The sequence below is a fragment of the Nomascus leucogenys genome, chromosome 14 (assembly GCF_006542625.1).
Source record: "Nomascus leucogenys isolate Asia chromosome 14, Asia_NLE_v1, whole genome shotgun sequence".
Lineage (NCBI taxonomy): Eukaryota > Metazoa > Chordata > Mammalia > Primates > Hylobatidae > Nomascus > Nomascus leucogenys.
Genome location: NC_044394.1, coordinates 47,539,790 through 47,563,725, shown reverse-complemented (window position 1 = coordinate 47,563,725; position 23,936 = coordinate 47,539,790). Strand labels below are relative to the sequence as shown.

The following is a 23,936-nucleotide window of genomic DNA, read 5'->3' as shown; positions in this document are numbered from 1 at the left end:
GATCACCCCACTCCCACTCGCACACTCTAGATTCATCCTTCTGTTTTCTTTTCTGCCTAGCATTTATCCCTGCCAGAAATTATGTTACTCTCTGTTTCCTTGTTTATGGCTGTGGCTTTCCTTGAAGTCACCTCTACCAGAACAGCTACCTTGTCAGGGTCACTGCCATATTGTCCCAGATCTAGAACAGTGCCTAGCATGCTGTTTGGCACTCTGTAAATTTTTTTTTTTCTTCTTGAGAGAGAGTCTTGCTCTGTCACCCAGGCTGGGGTACAGTGGCGCGATCTCGGCTCACTGCAAGCTCCACCTTCTGGGTTTATGCCATACTCCTGCCTCAGCCTCCCGAGTAGCTGGGACTACAGGCGCCCACCACCACGCCTGGCTAATTTTTATATTTTTAGTGGAGACAGGGTTTCACCGTGTTAGCCAGGATGGTCTCAATCTCCTGACCTCGTGATCCGCCCGCCTCGGCCTCCCAAAGTGCTGGGATTACAGGCATGAGCCACCACTCCTGGCCTGTAAATTCTTTTCGAATGAATGAAGTGGGTAAACAAACTCAGCCCAGGAGGAGATAAGGCCCATTGGCTGGATCTGGCCCTGCTTCTCTCTCCACTTTCCTTCTCCCACTTTTGGCTACAGTCTTATGGAATTGCCTGCCCTTCCCGGAGCAGACCACTCCCATCCACTCGCCTTGCTCTTCTCTCTCCCTCTTCCCTTCTCTTTCTGGGCCTGTCCCTTTGCAGCTCCTCCTGCTTAGAATGACTCCCTTCCCACCCCTCACCTTTGGCAGACACCTCTGTGTTACCCTCCACTGGGACCCCTTCCCTTCCCATGCACTGTTCCAAGGGTGGTCTCTGGGAGCCGGCTTGGAGTTTGAATGGCCTCACACTCCAGGGCCCAGCCTGAGCAAGCCGTGGGTACGTGACTGGGGGCTGCATGCACTGGTAATCAGAATGGAACAGAACAGGACAGGGATTTTCCATATAATGTCTGGAATCTATAGATAACCTAAACCGGTTAAGTCAGGGGTCAGTCTTTACCAGGCCTGGAATGCAGCACTGGGCTGTCTGACTACTGATTTCATTTCTGTCTTTTCTTTAACTCCTACTTTTTCTTTGAGGCAGAAATTGGGCATAAGATAACATGAGGGGTGGTGTCCTCCCTTACTAATACTGGACATTCAGTGACTGTTTATATGAGCTTTGGGCGCCTATGCAGATATTTCTATGAGATAAATTCCTTGAAGTGAAATTGCAACCCTAAGGTATGTAAAGCTGGACCTATTAGTAACACCACCAAATAGGTATGAAAGTGCATATTTTTCTGCATTCTCATTAATGCTACATATTCTCAGTTTTGTTTTTGAGTTTTAGTCAATCTGGTGAGTGGAAAACGTCATCCTGTGGTTCTAATTTTCGTTTCCCCGATTGCCAGTGAAATTGAGTATCTTTTCATGTATTTATTGGCCTTTTGTGTTTCTCTTACTGTAAATTACCTTTTGGTATTTCTTACCCACTTTCCTATCAGTTAATTTATCTTCTTATCAACTCTATTGATCTTCATGTTGCTTATTATGTTACAATGTATTTTCTCCAAAGGTTATATAGATTGTCCTTTTTAAATCTTTATGTGTGGTACCTTTCAGTGAACTGGAATTGTTTTTCTTTCTTATTACTTTTTTAGTCCTTTTTTTTATTTTAGAATAGATTTCGATTTACAGGACAGTTTTATGGATAATGCAGAGAATTGATTGGGATTTTTGTGTAATGTAATCTTTCCGTATGGAAGACGAAGGGTTTCCCCACCAAGGCCATAAAGATAGTGTGCTTGCTTTTCTTTCAGGACTGGCTTCACTTTGTTTCCATCAGCTCTTAATCCCAACTGTAATCTGTTTTGTCCTTGGTATGAGAGAAGGATCTAAACTTGATTTTTTCCATCCCCAAACAGCCAGTGGGGACCCAACGTCAATTTTTCTGCCTTTTGTTTTGTTTTTTGAGAGAGAGTCTCACTCTGTCGCCCAGGCTGGAGTGCAGTGGTGCCATCATGGCTCACTGCAGCCTCGACCTCTTGGGATCAAGCAATCCTCCTGCCTCAGCCTCCTTAGGAGCAAGGACCACAGACACATGCCAACACACCCATCTAATTTTTAAATTTCGTGTAGACACAAGGTCTCCCTATGTTGTCCAGGCTGGTCTCAAACCCCTGGGCTGAAGTGATCTTCCCACTGGTGTGAGCCACCATGCCTGACCTTTTTGGTCTTAATAATTCATTCTTTCAAGACAGATTTGAAGCTACCTTCTCCATATCCTAAGTTTATGACTTCGCTCCTTCATCTGCTAGCCATGTTAAACTGTGATTTCATGAATCAGGGTCTTTTGTGGAATCTGTGGGTAGCTCCAGGGCCCATGGCAAGTGCCCTTTAAATGCCAGGAAATGAATGAAACAGAGCATCTTGCGCCTGCCTTTCAGGCAGCCACGTCAGCAGGGTGATGCTTTGTGCCAAGAGCTTTACTAGGAAGGAGGGTGCCTTAGTGGGATCAGTGTTACTGATTTTATTTTTATTTTTCTAAATAGATAAAAGCATTCAAATAAAACAAAATTCATAAAGTACCAAGGAATACCTTTTTCAAAGTACTCCTTTCAAATTTGATGTTGAAAATGTGCCTCTTCCTCTGAGCCAGAGCCACCTGGCTGGCCGCCAGCCTCTGTCTGCGTGTGCACGTACCCGCCGTTCCCGCACCTTCTTTGCTCTTCAGGGTGTGTTCTGGCCGTCATCCCTGATTGGGTTGTAAAGGGCTCCTAATCTTCTTTCCTGCCGCGTTGTACTCACTGTGGGTCTTCAGTGAGCCACTGCTCCACTGTGCTCCCCGCGGCAGCCGCAGAGCTTACTGGCTGCCTTCACTGGTGGCTGCCCCACTGGGCTCTGTGCCCAGACTGACCCCAGGAAGAAGGGCAGATTGTTGTACAAGGGGCTGTCACACTCTTCGTCTACTCGACTGACTGGTTAAGCACAAAGCGAGAACTCCCGCTGACGCTCATGCAGTACACCCGCAGCCCCTGCCTCAGCATTCAGGACTTCATGGGATGCACTGCAAATGTAAGGAAGAGCTGCGCCTAACTATGAAAAATGAAGTGAATACTAAGGCAGGCCACCTGAAATAGAGCCAAGGGGAAGAGGAGGTTCTTGGAGGGACATCTACCTTGGGAGGTGGCCCCACTGGGGCAGCTCAGGCAGCTTTGGGAAGAGCAGCATGCCATCCCCGCTTCTGTTCAGGGCTCCTGCAGCTGCTCACACTCTATTGAAAGCTGATGTCCCGGGCTCCGGGGACCCTCTTCCTTCACTGCCTGCGGCTGTTCATTAAACATCCTCTGTGCGCCGCTTCAAAGCAGAAGGTCAGATGAAGCCAGCTCACGCAGGCTGCCTGGTCAGATGGAGGAATGGACAAAGCCTGCCTAAAATGGCTCACGAAACCAGCCCTGACAATGGCGTAGAGTTCCTTGCCTGGCAGACCAGAATCAATCCGAAAGGACAGTGCTGCCCAGTGTTGGCAGGATGTGAGGAAACAGGCATATGCTTCCCTGCTCATGAGGTGCAGTCAGTAGTCCCTCTGGAGGCCAATTTGGCAAAATCAAGCAAATGACTTTAAAATGTGCACACCCTTCAAAAAACTAGATGGTTTTCTGGGGAAGTAGATGGCAAAGATCCATTGACAAGGATGTTTGGCATAGCAATGTCATGATAGTGAAGAACTGGAAACTGCCTCAGTGCCCCACCGTCAATTCAGTTCTGCCCATGCTACGGAGTATTATACTGTACCTAAAAATGATGTTACAGGAAAATGGGAAAGTTAATGAAATAACGCTGAATGGAAAAAAGGCTTTGAAGCCATATGTAAAGCATGATGCCAGTTCTGTTTAGGGGAAAAGAAAGGTCATCTTTGGGTGTGAGGTTAATAGGAGTGTTTTTGGTTGCCTTGGGCTTATTTCCCCCTTTCTTTTTTTCTTTTTCTTTTTTCTTTTGTCTACTCTGTCGCCCAGGTTGGAGTGCAACGGTACAGTCTCGGCTCACTGCAACCTCCGCCTCCCGGGTTTAAGCGATTCTCCTGCCTCAGCCTCCCAAATGGCTGGGACTGCAGGTGTGTGCCACCACACCCAGCTAATTTTTGTATTTTTAGTAGAGATGAGGTTTCTCCATGTTGGGCAGGCTGGTCTTGAACTCCTGACCTTGTGATCCACCCACCTCGCCCTCCCAAAGTGCTGGGATTATAGGCGTGGGGCACCGTGCCCATCCCCTTGTTGCCCCTTTCTAAAGACCCTGTCGGCCTCCGAGCTCCTGCTCTTACCCCCACAGCCAGTTCTCACCAATTAGCCAGAATCACTTCTATTTAATAAGTTTTGTTGGCTGGGTGTGGTGGCTCACACCTGTAATCCCAGCACTTTGGGAGGCCGAGGTCGGTGGATAACTTGAGGTCAGGAGTTCAAGACCAGCTTGGCCAACATGGTGAAACCCCATCTCTACTAAAAATACAAAAAAAAAAATTAGCTGGGCATGATGGCATGCACCTGTAATCCCAGCATCATTGAGGAGGCTGAGACAGGAGAATCGTTTGAACCCGGGAGGCAGAGGTTGCAGTGAGCCGAGATTGTGCCATTGCACTCCAGCCTAGGAGACAGAGTGAGACTTCGTCTCAAAAAAAAAAAAAAAATTTGGTTATAGATAATTTCAAGACATATACAAATGTTGAGAGGCTAGTAAAATGGACTCCATGTACCCATTTTCCATCTCAGCAGACAGCCATGGAGACTCCTCCTTCCCTCACCCACTGCCCCCCACCCCTCCCCCACATCATTGTGAATCAGAGCAAATGATTAGACTTATTTTATTCAGTAGGTGTCTCTAAAGAGATAAGGTCTTGGTGGTTCATTTGTTGTTGTTGTTGTTGTTGACAGAATCTCTGTCGCCGAGGCAGGAGTGCAGTGGCGCCATCCAGGCTCACTGCAGCTTCGACCTCCTGGGCTTAAGTGATCCTCCTGCCTCAGCCTCCCGAGTAGCTTGGACTACAGGCATGCACCATCCCACCCAGCTAACTTATTTAAGTTTTTGTAGAGACAGGATCTCCCTATGTTCCCCAGCCTGGTCTTAGACCCCTGGGCTCAAGTGATCCTCCTACCTTGGCCTCCCAAAGGGCTGAGATCACAGGCATGAGCCACAGTGCCCAGCCCTTGGTGGGTATTTTAAAACATAATTACAACATTATGATGACACCTAAAACACTGAACCATAAAAGAGCTGTCATAAGCAATTGAGTCACTTCCCTGCTCCAGAATCTTCCAAGACTTCGCATCATCTTGGAAGGAAGCCTGGAGTCTTTGAGGTGGCCGCTAAGGCCCCTTTGCGGTGTGGCCCTGCCCTCTGCTCTTCTTCTCCCTGTCCCTGGGGTGCACTGGGCACTTGTGTCTTGATGCCCACCCTCCCTCATGCCCGCACGTTGGTAGGAGACTCCCACCTTCTCATCGTGGTGGTCTCTGCCCACATGTCACTGCCTCAGAGAGGCTTCACCTGATCCTTTTTTCCAAATGAGCTGCCACCTCAGGGCTCTGCACAACCTCCTTTTCCTTCATTTTTCTCCACTGACTACCAGGACCAGAAGTGAACTGTGACCCGGCCCTCCCCATGAGCGTGAGCTCCCTGGGCGGGAGGGCTCCCTCCATCTCCCGTATGTCTGCATCCTCAGCACCCAGAACAGAGCATGGACTAGGATATCACAGGTGCTGAGTAAATATTTGGCGAATAAGTAAAAGCCAACGATGTTTGGCTCTCTTCTGATCTCTTCCAGTGATGGAAATACATTGAGGTTTGCAGGGGGTGTGGGCTTCCTTCCTGTGTTGAGGAGGCGTCTTCCTCGCACCCTCCTCTGCACAGAAGCCGGGAGTCAGGCACTCCTTTGTTCCACCTCTGGGAGCGAGACCCAGGCCTAACCACTTGGATGCTCCTGAGGAAAGAACTCAGGGACGGCAGTCCTCACAGGCTCTTCTGGACAGGGACCCTGCTGCTCCACGCCCCTTGGCCAGGTTCTCCATCTTCCTGTGAATTCTGGAGCACCCCAGGATCCTCTCAGTGTTCTTATGTCTGGAGCAGCCAGCCAGGCAGGTTCTGTGTGGCCACCAAGGAGGAACTGACTGATGGAGCGGAAGTGCAGACAGCCTAGGGAGAGAGCAGCCTCACGCTCGTCAGGTCCTTGCACACTGGGGATAAGAGCTGGGACAGGCACAGATGCACCATGGCCTCCCTCGAAGCCCTCCTCGTTTCCCTCCCATTTGGGTTCACTTCCTCACTGCAGGGCCAGAGGGCCCCACCTTTCCTTCTCCTCTTACCACTGCTGGGCCCTGGGTCAGCTCCTGGACCCCTTCTCCACTGTGGACTCCCTTCCTGCCTGTTCTCAGACCTGAAACTGCACGGCCAAACAGTGATGCCACATGCATGTCCCGTGTCCCGCCCTTGGTTCTTGACCCCTTCAGGCTGCCCAGAGCCACAGCGAGTTCCTGGCCAGCCTCCTGGGGACCTCAGCAGATTCCATGCTTCCTGCTGCTGAAGCCTCTGCACTCTCAGCAAACAGCCACCCCCACTAGACAAATGCAGTGCTCTCAGTTCTCACCTCCCTGCTGCCCACCGCACCCTTAATTCTGGATCCTGGCAGTCCTGCCTCTCCCAAAACCTTCTGCAGTCATCCCTTATTCTTGTACCATTTGCTTTTTGTTCACTAGCTTTCTCTGCAGCAAATAAATGCGTTCTTGTGTCTCCTACCTTAAAACAGCCATTCTATCTCCACCCACATCTCCCTTGCGCTCCTGCCGCAGCTCCAAGCTTCCTCCCCCAGTTCTCTCTCTCTCATGGCTGAATCCTGCCCACCCTTGGGCAGGTTGGATTCTTTGGAGCTCAGATTGTCATAGAGAGCTCTCACTGTGGGCGGGTGAGGCCAGAACGTCTGGAAGAAGGCAGTCAAGGCCCAGTCAACCTGGAAATTTCAGAAGGGCACCAAATCTGGAAGAAGGAATAAGAGGCAAGATGAAGGTCCCGTCCGGAGCCTGGGCTGGAGCTGGGAGGCAGACAGCAGCGGGAAGGTGGGCGGTGGTCAGGCCATGATCGCCAGGAAGGGGACATGGCTGGAGAGGACGCGGCTCCCTCTCAGGGGTGGGATGTCTGAGGGACCTAAAGGGCCAGGAGCTGAGGAGACACCTGTGGCACCAGGCACTCCAGCCAAGCTGCTCCGTCACCAGGGACCTCTCAGGACCTTCCTGATGAGCAGCCAGCACTTCTTTCCCTGGGCTTCCCAGGGCCCTCCTGGCTTCCTCAGTTGCCTTCAGGGATACCCCTCCCCCACCAGCCCTCGAGTCTTGGTAGGCCTCAGGATTCCGCCCCAGCCCCTCTTGTGGCACAGGCCCATGAAGTCGGGGGTGCTGGGTGCCCCCCACTTGCGCCGTCCCAGGACTGGGGCACTCTTCCACTGCTGGGGGTGGCAGAGGAGTCACCTCTGCCAAAGGTGGTCACCTTACCAGGGCTGGGCCCCTTCCTTGGCAGCAGCCCAGTGCTGGGGCACAAAGATCTTCCCTGTTGCCTTAGCTGAGGATGTCTCTGAAGGACCCTGCTGGCTCCAGAGTCCTTGTGGGTTCAGCTGAGGCCTTCACTGTGGCTGTGTGGCAGCCTGGTTTCCTTTGTCTCTCCCCACATAAATTCCCTGCGTCCTCTCTCCCTACGTAAATTCCCTGCTTGCGAATATCCATATCAGAGCCTACTTTCTGGGGAAGCCAGCCTGAGACACCATCTCATCCGCATCCGAGGCCTCAACTCCAGGCGCATGCTAGCAGCTCCCAAATGAATACCTGTGGCCAGACTTTGCTGCTGAGCTCCAATCTGTGTGGCTGGGATTCAGCATGTGGGAAACAGGAATCACCGCCTTCCCAGGAGGACCCCTTCCCTGTCTTCCGTGGCTCCATGAGTGGCACCAGCGCCTGCCCACTGCCCAGGCCTCGAGGCCTATGGACAGATTCGGTGCCCTGGAGCTCCCCAGTCTCCTGCCCCCTGCAGGCTTCCATGCTTTTGCCGCATCCTGGAACTTGGCAGCCACCCCAACTCAAGATGATCATTTGCCTCCAAGCTTTTCCGCATTTGTCTCCTCCTGGAGAGGCCTCTTCCCATTCTCCTCTTCTGCCTGGTTCACATCTCTTCAGCCTCAAGACGAGGCTTGGGCCAAGGCATCTCCTCTTCGAGCAGCCCCTGTTGCAGGCCCATCAGGCTGTCCCCCTCACTGACGCGGGCCGCGAGCATCAGAGGGACAGGTGCTGTGGCCATACTCCCTGAGTCCACAGAGCCTGGCATGGTGGGGGGACTCACTCAGCACACTCGTGCTTTGTCTGCTTCTGGAGGACAGATTTCAAAGAAGCATAAAGAGGTAGAACTTAAAAAAAAAAAAAAAAAGATTCTAGAGCCAGGCACGGTGGCTCACACCTGTAATCCCAGCACTTTGGGAGGCTGAGGCAGGTGGATCACGTGAGCTCAAGAGTTCAAGACCAGCCTGGCCAACATGGTGAAACCCCAGGTCTACTAAAAATACAAAAATTAGCCTGGCATGGTGGTGTGCACCTGTAGTCCCGGCTTACTCAGGAGGCTGAGGTTGTTGTAGTGAGCCAAGATCATGCCACTGCACTCCAGCCTGGGCGGCAGAGCAAGAGTCCGTCTCAAAAAAAAAAAAAAGATTCTAAGAAGAGAGATGTCTCAGGTGGGCTGGGAGATCTTGCACTGAAACTTTGAATATGGATAACAAAGGAGCCCAGTGAGGAAAAGGAGGGAAGCATTAAAGGCTGCAGGGGCTCCCCTCAGAGCTTGTTCATGGTCTTAGGTTTGGAAAGAAGGGCACCAAAGTAAGGTAGCTGGACAAATGGCGTGGACCAGTGGGAGTATTGTTGGGAAATGCCGAAGGCCATAAAAGGAGTTTCTGTGTAGTTACTTTTGAAGCAAGGAGTGCAGTTTGGGGCTGACAGTAAAATGTTAGCCCTGATGCAGAGAGAACAACACTACACAATTCGTATTTTGCTTTTGTCGTCTTTGTCAAGGAGAACAGTTTTTCATTTGAAATCAAATATTGGTCGTCGAAGGGGGTTAAAGCCTAGGAGAGTGTGGGAGGCTGCATGACCGACCTCACTGTGCAGAGGAGGCTGTCTCCCTGGTGGGACGATGTCTCACTGCTGCTGGGAGACATGCAGATGGGGCCGTGGCTCCATGGGGACTTTTGGAGGTGGAGGGCTTCCAGGAGATGGGGGCAGCGGTGCTTGATGTGCTCCTCCACGTCATTCCCTAGGGGATTCCGGCTTGGGAGCACATACATAGAAAAGGAAACACTGCTTTCTAGGAGTCCTAACAAGAAATCATACCAGGCAAGCCTCACTTTTCCACAGGTCAACCAGAATCATACTCCAGAGAGGACTGTGCAGTGCCTGTATGTAGGTTTCCTGGGCATTTGGTAGAGGCTGTCACCATAGGCTGGCTGCATGAAGGAATGCGGGTCAAACGATGATAGAATGAAGTGGGCTCATTATCAAAAGGCGCTGCTGGCCATCAAAGTGTGCCCAGAGGGCAGGCCCTGTCACCACCCCGAGTTCTGTCTCCACTCACAGGTTGGCCAGGGCAGGCCCAGTGTTTTGGATGAGGCTATTAATGGAACAATGGCCAGATTCACAGATGACATGAATACAACTGACAGCAGACTGAAGATCCCAGAAGATCTCAACAGACCGTAATGATGGACTGAGTTGAAAAGAGAGGCCCAGCTGCACAATTAAGAACAGGATCTGGGAAATGGGATTTGACAGCAAGATGTGTGAAAAAAAAGACTTTGGTCTCAATCTGTTAACTGCGTTGTGTTGTGGGGCTGCCAAGAAAATGAGCATCAGCCTCAACTCCAAGTGTCTCACTTGAAAGGGAACATTGACAACCCCCAGGGCCGTCAGAGGGCCCAAACCAGAATGGCAAAAAAAGATACAAAAAGATGGGAATGGGGGGGCTGTGGCGCCTGCAGGAAGGGGCAGCCACGGGAATGTGGCAACTTCTTCCCAGTGCAGAGGACCTAGGTTGGCAGAGAGCTCCCTCCTGGAGGCCCCAGAGGACGGGATCCAGAAGCTTTGAGTGGAAGTCCCAGAAGGGCAGGTTTTGGCAAAATGTAGGAACAATTTCCTTTGGTTAGTCCAGTAAATGAATTTGGGTTGTCTTGGCAGATACTGCACTTCCTTTGCTGAAGTGAACACTTGTTGTGGGTGCGGCAAAGAGAATTAAAATGGATAACTATGCAGAAGCTAGATTAGGTGACTTCAAGGTGTTTTCTTTTTTCTTTTTTTTTTTTTTTTTGAGACGGAGTCTTGATCTGTCACCCAGGCTGGCAGGCTGGAGTGCAGTGGTGCAATCTCGGCTCACTGCAACCTCTGCCTCCCAGGTTCAAGCCATTCTCCTGCCTCAGCCTCCCGAGTAGCGGGCATTACAGGCATCTGTCACCACACCCGGCTAATTTTTGTATTTTTAGTAGAGACGGGGTTTCACCATGTTGGCCAGGCTGGTCTCGAACTGACCTCAGGTGATCCACCTGCCTCGGCCTCCCAAAGTGCTGGGGTTACAGGCATGAGCCACTGTGCCCGGCCGACTTCAAGGTGTTTTCTAAGCCTGAGGTTCTGTGATTTTTATCATCATACAAAGAGGGAGATGAGAATGGAAGTTGGTATGATTGTCCATGTGTACCTTTTAATTATAATACGTATGAATTGAAGGACACATATCATAGGTGGACACTTCGTGCCCTTTGCAAAAGAGATCATCCGTGTACCACTTGACCATGGGACAGAACGTCTGCCGCTCCCCAGAAGCCCCGTAGGGCCCCTACCAGGCGTTCCCTCCTGCAGAGGTAATCACTTTCACAGCTTCCATCACATAGATTCATTTTACCTGTTTTGTTGGTTGGTTGGTTTTTGAGAGAGCGGGGGGTCTCCCTATGTTGCCTCGAACTCCTGGCCTCAAATGAGCCTCCTGCCTCAGTTTCCCAAAGTGCTGGGATTACAGGTATGAGCCACTGTGCCTAGCCCAATTTTGCCTGTTTTTAAACATTTATATAAATGGGACCATGCAGAGCATTCTCCCTTGGGTCTGGCTTCCTTGGCTCAACACCTGGTTTGTGGGACCTCTCCACGTCAATGTGCAATGGTTATAGACGGTTCCTCATGTTGCCCTGGGTGGTCCACTTGTCTGGGTCTGTGGCTGACTGTGTCCCGCCGTCTACTCCCATCCACACTGTGTGTGCTCAGACTGGTCTGTGGATGACCAGGCAGGCTGGTGGCTGTGGGCTCGCAGACCCCTGGGAGGGACAACCAGCTTCTAAGCCCACCCCCTGGTTCTTCCCACCTGGCAAGTGCGCAATGGAAGAGTCCAGGGAAGGAGTGCCGAGCAGGTGGCTGACGGGCAGCCTGATGGACAAGAACCCCAGGGTGCGAGCCAGGCGAACGCCCTGAGGCAGCATGTCAGGCAGCATTGCCACGGTGGAGCAGGCCACTGCCTTCCACTGCCGTTGCTTCCTGAGCTGCCCTGGAGACTGGAAAAGGCAGCTCATGCCTTTGGCCAGGTGCCTGACAGCCTTTTAGGGCAGTTCAGTCTTGGCAGGGCCCAGTTCCCCTCCCAGGGAGTGAAGACAAGGGGCTCCAGAGGGGCTGTGCTGGCCTATGTCACCGCCTGACATCTCAGCAGCCCACGTGGTTGGTGCCTTTGCCTTCCTGGGTGCCCCTTGTGGAGGCTGGGAAGCAGAGCGCTGGCATTCCACTTCTGACCCTGCTGCGGGTTTGGAAAAGTCATTTGTGAATGTCTCAGTACCTTCGACTCCTCTGAGTGCTAATCCAGCGTCCTGGTCTTGTGGAGGCCCGTGGTGGATGGAGGGGGACAGGGCGGAGGCAGAAGCTGGCCTGGCCTAGCCTGGCCTGGCTGGTGCACGCCAGGGCTGGGGCCTGTTGCCTTATATGACAGTGGCTGGGATGGCCCCATGGCTTCTGCCTCCTCCTCTGAACCTGGTTGGAGTTCCGAGGAGGCCTTGCCAGCTGGGGTCAGGCCTCTTCTGTGGGAGGGAGAGCCCACAGCCAGCCTCGGCCAGCCCCTCTGCTTGTGCCCTGCACTATTTGGGTGGTGTTGGGGTGAAGCTTTTCTTTTTCTTCTTCATGGAATAAGTTCTCAGTCTGTAAAATAAAAAAGTGGTCTCGCCCCGCCCCCCCACACCCCCCTTGCTGTGTCCCAGTGGGAACTGAGAATGCAGGACGGGGTTTAAAAGGCAGGCAGGGAGGGCCATCAGGATGAAAGGCAGTGGGCAGGCGGGGACAGCAAGGGGGCTCGCCACTCACGTGTGGGTTTCTTTTCATCCATTCACCCTCTTGGTGCTTCTTCTGGTGCTTTTCTTCATTTCTGGATAACAGCCCCATCCTGACCCACCCTGCCCGCCTCTTCCCTTCTGGAACCACCCCTAGCACTGCTTTGCCGGCCTGCCTGCTCCCCTCACCCCTGGGCCGGGCCGGCCCTCCTCGCCCGCTGCGAGTAAACGAGCTCCCGCGCAGGCCTCGAGTTTTGGATTAATGAAACCCAGATGCAGACTTCTGACTGGCTTTGAGTTCACTGTGGAGCAGCTCAGAGGGGCCATTGACCTCCCACTGTGTTCCCGGCGCAGCTGCTGCTGGGGCTCCCAAACAACTGGAAAGCTGGCCCTGTCTGACAAGGAGGCGAAGGCCTGTGGGTGGGGGAGAAACTGAAGCTTGGGGCTCTGGGTGTGGGGCCACGGGGTGGCCTGCACCCACGGGGGTCTGTTGCAGGGGCCGTAGAGAGGGGATTCTGTTCCTTATCCCATGGTTCAGTCCGGGTGGGCGCTGCCTTTCCTCAGGGCTCAGTGTGGGGCAAGTGGGAAGTGTTGAGTGAGTACACAGTGGTGCTGCACAGGAAGGGGTTGAGACTAAAGGGACCCAGGGTCAGGGCAGCCCCACGATGGTTCATATCAGGTCTCCACAGTCAGGCATGGAGGGGAATGGTTGGTCCCTCTCAGGGTGGCTAGACACGATGCACATATCACATGGGATAAACTTATGCTAGAAAAATTATTTTCGGTCAGGCTTGGTGATACACGCCTGTGATCCCAGCTACTTGGGAGGCTGAGGCAGGAGAATCGCTTGAACCCAGGAGGCGGAGCTTGCAGTGAGCTGAGATGCCGCCACTGCTCTCCACTCTCCAGCCTGGGAAACAGAGCAAGACTCCTGCTCAAAAAACAAAAGGAAAGAAAGAAAGAAAAAGAAAAAGTATTTGCTGGGCACGGTGGCTCACACCAGTAATCCCAGCACTTTGGGAGGCCAAGGTGGGCAGATCACTCAGGTAGGCAGATCACCTGAGGTAGGGAGTTCAAGACCAGCCTGACCAACATGGAGAAACCCCGTCTGTACTAAAAATACAAAAATTAGCTGGGCATGGTAGCACATGCCTGAATCCCAGCTACTCCGGAGACTGAGGCAGGAGAATCGCTTGAACCCAGGAGGCAGAGGTTTCAGTGAGTTGATATCATACCATTGCATGCCAGTCTGGGCAACAAGAGTGAAACTCCGTCTCAAAAAAAAATATATATATATAGATATATACATCTATATATCTATATATATATTTGTATATATATATATTTGTGTGTATATATATTTGTGTATATATGTATATTTTTTGTGTATATATATTTTGTATTTTTAGTAGAGACGAGTTTTCTCCATGTTGGTCAGGCTGGTCTTGAACTCCCAACCTCAGGTGATCCACCCACCTCGGCTTCTCAAAGTGCTAGGATTACAGGCGTGAGCCACCACACCCGGCTTAACTGGGCATTTTATATTTTAATCTGCTAAATCTAGCAGTCCTATCTCCCTTCCAGCTGAACTTTTTTTTCTTTTTCTTTTTCTTTTTTTTTTTTTCTTTTGAGACGGAGTCTCGCCCTGTCGCACAGGCTGGAGTACAGTGGTGTGATCTCTGCTCACTGCAACCTCTGCCTCCCAGGTTCAAGCAATTCCCTGCCTCAGCCTCCCGAGTAGCTAGGATTACAGGTGCGTGCCACCACGCCCGGCTAATTTTTGTATTTTTAGTAGAGATGGGGTTTCAGCATGTTGGCCAAGCTGGTCTTGAACTCCTGACCTCAAATGATCCACCCGCTTCGGCCTCTCAAAGTATTGGGATTACAGGCGTGAGCCACCGTGCCTGGCCTGAATTTTTTTCTTAATTGTTTTATTGAACTGCAATATACAAACAATAGAGCAAAGACCGTGAAGTGTATGGCTCAGTGCATTTTCACAAGTCCAATGCACATGAAGCCAGCACCCAGGTCAAGAAATGAAACATGATCAGAACCTGCCCCCCACCCCGACCCCAGGGTCACGAGTATCCAGACTTCCAACAGCTAAAGTTTTCCATTTGCATCTTTTTTAAGAGTTGGGGTCGCCTGTAATCCCAGCACTTTGGGAGGCTGAGGTGGGTAGATCATGGAGGTCAGGAGTTCAAGACCAGCCTGGCCAAGATGATGAAACCTGTCTCTACTGAAAATACAAAAATTAGCTGGGCATAATGGCAGGCGCCTGTAATCCCAGCTACTTGGGAGGCTGAGGTAGGAGAATCGCTTAAACCCGGGCATAAAAGAGTTGGGGTCTTGCTGTGTTGCCGAAGGTAGCCACAAACTCCTAGGCTCAAGCAGTCCTCCCACCTCAACATCCTGAGTAGCAGGGACTGCAGGCGTGGAGCACTGTAGCTGGCATGCCCATGTTTGTACCTCATATAAATGAGACCCTGTTGGCTGGGCACAATGGCTCATGCCTGTAATTCCAGCACTTTGGGAGGCCAGGGCGGTTGGATCACCTGAGGTCAGGAGTTTGAGGCCAGCCTGGCTGACATGGTGAAACCCCGTCTCTACTAAAAATACAAAAAAAAAAAAAAAGTTAGCCAGGCATGGTGGCGCATGTGTGACTGTAGTCCCAGCTACTTGGGAGACTTAGGAGAAATGCTTGAACCCGGGAGGCAGAGGTTGCAGTGAGCCGAGATCATGCCATTGTACTCCAGCCTGGGTGACAGGGCGAGACTCTGTCTTAAAACAAAACAAAACAAAACAAAAAATCAGACCATGCAGATACATTCTTTGTGTCTAGCTGCTTTCCTACCACACTGGAGGTCGTTCATGTTGTTGGAGGTACTTGTGGTTCATTCATAATCACAACACCCCCCCATAGGACTGAGCTGTATGGATAACAGCCTGATCTGTCTGTCCACTGTGCTGTTGCTGCTGCTGCTGCAAACCTTCTAGTGCCTCTCCTTTTTTTTGCAACTTTGTACCTAGGAGTAGGATTGCTGGGCATGGGGTGGGCATCAACACATCTTTAGTAGATCTTGCCAGTTTTGGGCAGTGGTGCACCCATCAATATCCTGCCAGCTGTGTGTGAGCGCCTGTAACCCTGCACCCCCACCAGCACCTGTCATGGCCCCAGCTCGTGTTGACTCTTCTGGGGTGCGGTGCTGCTGCTGCTTGTTCTGGTTTTTGAAACATCCAAGAGTCCGCTGCTTTGTCGAGTCCTCTGACTTTCTTGACTCTTTCCTAAGAAAATTTAAAAGCGCCCCGGGGTTTTAGACCCTAGATTAGTGCCTCTGTGATCCCAGCCTCACCGGAGCTTTGAGGAAGCCATTCCTGCCTCAGTTCCCCTTCACCCAGGGAGTCTCTCTGCATGCAAGGCTGGGGTGAGAGGTCCAGGGGCCAGGGGTTCCAGGCACAGCTGTCTCTGGGCATTCTCAGGGCTCTGTTTCAGCCTCTTTGCCTCCCTGTGGCTTCCTCTTCCTGATTCTCCCTCCAGGAGGCAGGATGGCCACCAGTGGCTATAGTGGCGGCCCTGCTGGAAAGGCCTGCACGCCTGCACTTTGCTGATAGTTCAGCCACAGCCTGAGGCCACCTGTCAGTGACTGGGTCAGGTGCCTGTCCTGGGAGCCTGGCAGGAGATGGATTTCCTAAAGGAAAGCCCAGTGTATACTGGGTGAAAAGAAAATCATGAAGTTTGGCCTCCGCAGGCCAAGTCAGTCACCCAGCCTCCCCCACCCTGCAGGGGTGGAGCCACAAAGGAAAGAAGAGGCAGAGGTGTATTGAAAAGCAGTTCAGCCGGGTGCGGTGGTTCACGCCTGTAATCCCAGCACTTTGGGAGGCTGAGGCGGGTGGATCATGAGGTCAGGAGATGGAGACTACCCTGGCTAACATGGTGAAACCCCGTCTCTACTAAAAATACAAAAAATTAGCCAGGCGTGGTGGCGGGTGCCTGTAGTCCCAACTAGTTGGGAGGCTGAGGCAGGAGAATGGCGTGAACCCGGGAGGCGGAGCTTGCAGTGAGCCGAGATTGCGCCACTGCACTCCAGCCTGGGCGACAGAGCGAGACTCCGTCTCAAAAAAAAGAAAAGAAAAGCAGTTCAGCGCGCCTGCCTTTATGGATCCATGGATATGTATCGGCAGAGGGGATAAAAAACTAAGAAAAGCCCTGCTCTGTGGGCCTCTGAAATTACCAGGGACTTGAGTTTTTGTGTGGATTTATTATTTAATTTTCTGATCATGAGAGTTTCATTCCTCCTGGAATACATAATGGTGTAAGCCAATGGAGAAAGTCCTTTGCTGGGGTACTCCAGATGGAGGGTGGCTCCCCCAAAGTCCCCTCTCCATGGGTATCCTGCTCTCTGCTTGGGCTCCCCGACTTCCAGCACACCCGCTCTCAGGCTGTCGCTTCTTCTCCCCCAGGCGGCTTCGAAGCCAGCTCAGCCTTGTGATCATTGCTCGAATGCTGGGCCAGCAGGAGATGCTCCCTCTCTGGCAAGAGAAGACCCAGGTGAGTGTTTGCTTCAGGCCTGGGCAGGAAGGCCACCGCCTGCAGGCTCTGGAGGCTTTCCCCAAAGGCCAGGAACATCGGGCCCCAGAGTTAAGCTGGCTCTGAACTCTCTACTCAAGTTCTTTCGTCAAGAATTACCGCTTGCGTGCCAGCCATGTGCTAGGCGCTGAGGACAGAGCAGTGAGCTGAGAACCTGTCTTTTTAAAAAATTGTAGTTGCTGGGCACGGTGGCTCATGCCTGTAATCCCAGCACTTTGGGAGGCTGAGGCGGGCAGATCACGAGGTCAGGAGATCAAGACCATCCTGGCTAACACGGTGAAACCCGTCTCCACTAAAAATACAAAAAGTTAGCTGGGCATGGTGGCGGGCGCCTGTAGTCCCAGCTACTTGGGAGGCTGAGGCAGGAGAATGGCATGAACCTGGGAGGTGGAGCTTGCAGTGAACCGAGATTGCGCCACTGCACTCTAGCCTGGGCGACAGAGCGAGACTCCGTCTGAAAAAAAAAAAAAAAATTGTAGTAAAGGCCGGGTGTGGTGGCTCACACCTATAAGCCCAGCACTTTAGGAGGCTGAGGCGGGCGGGATCACCTGAGATCAGGAGTTTGAGACCAGCCTGGCCACTGTGGTGAAACCCTTGCTCTACTAAAAATACAAAAACTAGCTGGGCATGGTGGCGGGCACCTGTAATCTCACAGCTGCTCAGGAGGCTGAGGCAAAGAATTTCTTTTTTTTTTTTTTTTTTTTTTTTGAGACAGAGTCTCGCTCTGTCACCCAGGCTGGAGTGCAGTGGCGCGATCTCGGCTCACTGCAAGCTCCGCCTCCCAGGTTCACGCCATTCTCCTGCCTCAGCCTCTCTGAGTAGCTGGGACTACAGGCGCCTGCCACCATGCCTGGCTAATTTTTTGTATTTTTAGTAGAGACGGGCTTTCACCGTGGTCTCGATCTCCTGACCTCATGATCCGCCCGCCTCGGCCTCCCAAAGTGAGGCAGAGAATTTCTTGAACCCGGGAGGCGGAGGTTGCAGTGAGCATTTAATTCAAATAAATAAATTCATTTATTTAATTTTTTTGTAATCATCTTAACCATTCTTAAGCGTAGTGTTTCAGCCATTTCTAAGTGTACAATTCAGGGGCCTTAAGTGCATTCACACTGTTGTGCAGCCGTCACCACCATCCATCTCCATAACTCTTTCATCTTCCCAAACTGAAACTCCACACTCATTAAACACAACCCCCCAGCAAGGCCCACAGCCCGTTTTTTTTGTTGTTGTTGTTTTGTTTTATAGTAAAGCATAAAAACAAATACTATTTGTAAAGATGAAAACAAATACTATTAAATTAAAACTACTCCCTCTGGTGTCCCCTCAGTCCCCAGGGTTAGGTATTGTTGAGGCAGCAAGGGCATTAAGAGTTCGGCCTTCTGAGCAGGGCATGGTGGCTCACACCTGTAATCCCAGCACTTTGGGAGGCCGTGGTGGGCGGATCACTTGAGGTCAGGAGTTCAAGACCAGCCTGGCCAACATGGTGAAACCCTGTCTCTACTAAAAATACAAAAAATTAGCCGGGCATGCTGGCAGGCACCTGTAATCCCAGCTACTCGGGAGACTGAGACAGGAGAATTGCTTGAACCTGGGAGGCGGAGGTTGCAGTGAGCCGAGATCACGCCACTGCACTCCAGCCTGGGTGACAGGGCGAGACTCTGGAGACTCTTAAAAAAAAAAAAAAAAAAAAAAAAAAGAGTTCAGCCTTCCTGTCCTGTTCCTCTGTTCCTCTTCTCTCCAAAAAGCTCTGACTGCGGCCTCCTGGCAGCTCAGAGGACATCACTTCACAGGGTGATGAAGGGGTCACTGGCAGCCCAAGGATGGATGGAAGGGAGGTTGAGCATGCCCGCACCTCCCCAGTAATCTTCCTGGAATCCTGGGAGAAGAGCTGCTGGGTACAACTGACCCTTCCAGCTCAGCTACGCTAGGGGTGCTCTGGCTAGAGGCTGTGCATCTCTAGCCACTGAGGCAGCATAACCCCTTGGCAACCCAGAGGGCTAAGACAATGTTCCAGCACATCCCTGGGTGAGGTGGACCATATGGCTGAGTCCCAGGTGCTGTGACTGCAAGGAGGGAGTTCCGAGAGGTGACCGGTGGGGTTGGGTTGTCTGAGCGGCTTCGGCCTGGCTTTTGCCCCAGCTTTTGCCTCAGATGCTTCCTTTGCCTTGAATGCTTCCCCCAAGCCTTAGTAGAACTGGAGCTTCTTGTCATTCCCACTCCAGCCAAAATGTCACCTCTGCAAGGGGCCTTCCTGACCACCCAATCCAGAGTGCCCCAGCACTGGCTGTCATCTTGTCCTAAGTCACTCCTGGTGGCCACCCCCTGATCTTTTCCTATTTGCTGAGCATCTGTGTTTTCCACCCCTTATCCCCAAGCAGAACATAAGCCCCTGAAGAACAGGGAACACAGTTTCTGGCCCTTGCTGCCCCTTGGCACCTGGCAGTGCCTGGCACACCCTGGGAAGGCAGTGCATGCTTGTGGAAGGGACAGGCACCCAGGTGGGTCATCGGGGTACATGGGGAGAACGTGCCCCAGCTGAGACCTTGGGAGGGGCAGTGAGGAGGTGACCGGCACTGAGGTTACTTCACAGATGGTCTCTCTGAGGAAGGAAGAACAGAGGGACCCAGCGGTGTTGCTGGGAACAGCCATCAGTTAGAGGCCGGGGCAGCTCAAGATGGGGTGCCTGGGAGGGCTCTGGGACGCAGGCTGACGGACAGGCCCAGCGCAGAGTGGAGGCCAGAGGGGGCACGACACACGACACAGGTGGCCAGAGAGAGAGAGTTAGAGCCAGTTCAAGGCTTGGCATTTTGCTTCGTTTTGTTTTTTCTTGGCCAGCAGCTGTGCATAGAGTGAGGAGAGCTTGGTGGGGCTGCCTTCCTGGTGGAGGTCAGAGTGGCAGAGGGGAAGTGTCATGGAGGAAGGGCTGAGTCGTTGGGTCCAGGAGTTGGAGGCTACAGCGAGCTATAATCACACCACCGCACTGCAGCCTGGGTAACAGAGCCAGACACCTTCTCTTAAAAAAAAAAAAAAAAAAAAAAAAGAATGGAGAATGGGGGCGCGGGAGGCAGTGGCTCACGCCTGTAATCTCAGCACTTTGAGAGGCTGAGGTGGGAAAATCATCTGAGCTCAGGAGTTCTTTACAAAAAGTAAAATAATTAGCTGGACATGGTGGCATGTGCCTCTAGTTCCAGCTACTTGGGGTGGGGATGCTGAGGGGGGAAGATGGCTTAAGCTCTGGAGGTCAAGGCTGCAGTGAGCCATGACGGCTCCACTGCACTCCAGCCTGGGCGACAGAGCAAGACCCGTTTTTTTTTCTTTTTCTTTTTCTTTTTTTCCTTTTTCTTTTTTTTTAAAAAAAGTACATGGAGTGGCGCTGCCTCCCCTTGAGAGATCCTGGCCTGGCAGGTCTCCCAGGCTCCCCAGGGGCCAGAGTCTTGCAGCCTGTCAGGGCCAAGCCAGGTCCAGCCCACTTGCTGCTTGCCCACCATGCACCCGTGTGTTTGTTAGACACTAGCTGAGCAACCTGAGTGCCAGGCTCTGTGCCAGGTACTGGCACTGGTGAGACAGCACCAGATGACCTCAGAAGAGAGGGGTGAGCAAGTCGGCCATGGCTGCAATGACTAAATCTGTCCAGGCACAGTGCGGCAGCTGCTAGAGAACATGCCCTGAGCCAGGTCTTGGAGGCTGAGTCAGTGCTTGTACTGCAAAAAGGAGAAAGGGAGTGAGAGATTCATGGCAACTGGAGGGATAGGAAGGACCGGCAGGGGCCTGCCCATGACCTTCCTGGAGCTCCTTCCCCATCTCCACTGCAAGCCCAGGGCTGCTCACGGCCTCCTCCCAGGTCTTCAGGCTGCCAGGCACTCCCCTTTCCAGTCTGGCCGGTCAGACCTTCCTGAAACACTCCTTCAAAGGGCCACGTCGTCCCCACAGCCGCCCACTCAGCCCACATACCCCTTTCCCAACATCTCCTCCACGGGGCTTGCCAGTGCCGCGGGTTCTCCTCGGGCCTCCTCACAGGCCCTGCCTGCCCTCTGCACACAGCTCTGGCTGTGTCTGGGCCTCTTCTTCTTTTCCACCTGTCACCCCCGACCCACAATAGTGGCAGCTCCCATGTACACAGCACAGCTGTGTCCTGGATGCTGTCCTCAGTGCTTGCCCCTCCTAGCAGCCCAAGGCCCTCAGACTTACTGTCATCCATATTTTACAGATAGGGGAACTTTCCGGGGTCACCCAACAGGGAAGTGGTACAGCTGGGATTATTTTATTTTTGAGGCAGGGTTCCACTTTCCCAGGCTGGAGTGCAGTGGTGTGATCACGACTCACTGCAGCCTCAACCTCCCTGGCTCAGGTGATCCTCCCACCTCAGCCTCCTGAGTAGCTGGGACTATGGGCGGGCACCACCACACCTGGCTAATTTTTGTATTTTTTTAGCGGCAGGATTTCGCCATGTTGACAACGGTGGTCACAAACTCCTGGGCTCAAACGATCCTCTTGCCTCAGCCTCCCAAAGTGCTGAGATTACAGGCATGAGCCACTGTACCCGCCTAGAGCTGGGATTAAAGTCCTGCCCTTGACCACTGCAGGGCACCGCCTTAGCCTGTCCAGCTCTCTCCTTGCCTCTGGACATCCTGGACCACACCCACCACTTCATGGTGAAGTGCCCTGCTGGGTCCTTGGGCTTTAGTCCCGGTTCACAGACAGCAGGACAAGGGCCGTCCCTCCCTTCCCTCATCACTGCACAAGTGCTGGAGAAATCCTATCAATTGATTCACTGTAAAAGGGGGCACAGGGGTTGAGAATTGACTGGTGTAGGAGCAGAGGACCTGGGGCTGGATCTGGGCACAGCAATTTGCAGGGCACTGCTGGGAGGAGTCCCTGATGGCCAAGTTGCTGGGCTCTGTATCTCCCACAAGCTGCAGCAGAGGCCCCATGGAGCAGGAGCAGAAGCACACGTTGGAGAACTGAACTTGAAGGACAGGACTTACAGTATTGAGGTCACACAGGCAAGTGGAGGCTCAGTTAGCCTGAGCCTCAAGGCTACGGTGAGGGTTTTGACTCTGCGCAGAAGTGGGGAGCCTCTGCAAGGTTTTGGGCAGAGAAGAAACAAAATCTGATTTATACAATGTTTAAAAATTACTCTGGCTGCTGTGTTGAGAAGAGACTACTGGGAGTGGAGAGGAAGGAGGTGATTGCAGTAATCCTGGCAAGAGATGGCAGTGGTTTGGCCTGGGGAAATAGCAGTGTGGGCGGTAAGAAGTGGTCAGGTTGTAGGTGTATTTCCCAAGTACAGACAGTGGGATGTGCGATGCAAGAGAACAGAGACAAGGACTCCAGGTCTGTGCAACAGGCAGGATGGAGACGCCCTTTGCCTACCCTAGGCAAGATGCAGCTGGAGCGGGTTTGGGGAAGAAATCAGGAGTTTGCTTCTTATCCTGGGGCACTTCCTGCAACACAGTAAACCTCTTGTCAAAGTGTGTCTTCCAGTTTGGGGTTTGGAAAACGTGGGCTTCAAGTGGCTCAAATCAGGGGGATAAAGATTTGCATCTACTCAGAAAACGTTAGCTGCAGTCTTTACTGTTCATTTATTCATTCAATCATTTGTTCATTTGACAGATACTTACTAGACATGTACCATGTGTCAGGCACGGTGCTAGGTTCTGGGGACTTTGCAATGAAAAATCTGCCCTCAGAGAGTTTACATTCCAGGGAGGGAGGGGGAATAGGTGATAAAAAGCAACTAAATTGCAAAGGGGCCAGGCACTGTGGCTCACTCCTGTAATCCCAGTGCTTTGGGAGGCCAAGGTGGGTGGATCACTTGAGGTCAGGAGTTCGAGACCAGCCTGACCAACATGGTGAAACCCTGTCTCTACTAAAAATACAAAAATTAGCTGGGCGTAGTGGTGGCCGCCTGTAATCCCAGCTACTCGGGAGACTGAGGCAGGAGAATTGCTTGAGCCCGGGAGGTGGAGGTTGCAGAGAGCAGAGATTGTGCCACTGCACTCCAGCCTGGGGGACAGAGCAAGACTCTGTTTAGATAGAGAGAGAGAGAGAGAGAGGTAGGCAGGCAGACAGATGGGAACTTGGGCAGGTGGGCCTCACTGAGAAGATGGGCGTGGAGCAATGGCTGGAAGGAAGAGAGAGGCAGGTGCTGTGTCTGGTCAGAAGGCCCAGGCAGGGCACCAGCTCCAGGAAGCAGCAGGCAGGTCGTTGGGTCTTTGCAGACACTTAAGATCTTGGCTTCCTCTCCTAGGTGAGGAGGAAGCCAGGATTTGCACCCAGGAGCAACATGCTGTGTGGCCAGTTGCTTCTCTGGAAATCAGCCTCCACCACCTCTTCCCTGTGTCTGAGAAGGCTGGTGGAGGCCTGTCTTCCTGAGGGATCATTGCTTCTTGCCCTAGGTGTCTGCCCTAAGCGGCTGAGTGTTTGCAGAGCCAGCTGCCAGCAGTGATATTGGTGTAGGGAGAGTTCTGGTCTGGCCCATCCCTGCTGGTTCTCCCACAAGGCGCAAACAAGCCCTTATCCTGGAGAGGGGTTTGTATGTGGGAGAGAGGCTGGCTGGAGCATCCAGAGAAGGAAACAAAAGGGAATAAACAATCGGAAGGCTCAACGGCACAGGCAGATCGCAGGGGCAGCAGCTTGCTGCACTGAGCACAGCCAAGCTGTTTTCATGAGTGAGAGGAAAAACACAAGAGCAAGCACTGCAAGAGTGCTGTCCTGTGCGCCCCTGCCCAGCCCCACTCAGGCCTCCCGTAGCAGGGAGGGTCCCAGCCGGGCCAGGCCTGCCCGAAGGCCACACTGGGGGTGTGGGCTGCAGAGCCTGACCCTATGCTTGCACAGTGTGAGCCCTGAGTGGGCAGGACTGTTCTGGAAACTATCTTGACTTGTGAAGCCTGAGCAAGGCGGCACAGCCGTGGTTTGGGTGAAGCCCCAGATGGTGCCTCTGTTCGCCCAGAACCTTCCTC

General features: G+C 52.5%; 1 protein-coding gene across 1 annotated transcript in view; it reads left to right on the top strand.

The window, feature by feature from the left end:
- FAM178B (family with sequence similarity 178 member B) overlaps positions 1–23,936 on the top strand; it is a 46,542-nt gene that overhangs the window by 2,733 nt on the left and 19,873 nt on the right. The window contains exon 2 of the mRNA XM_030827396.1: positions 16,848–16,935. Within this exon, the coding sequence (XP_030683256.1) occupies positions 16,848–16,935 (88 nt within the window). The remainder of the gene's footprint in view (positions 1–16,847; positions 16,936–23,936) is intronic.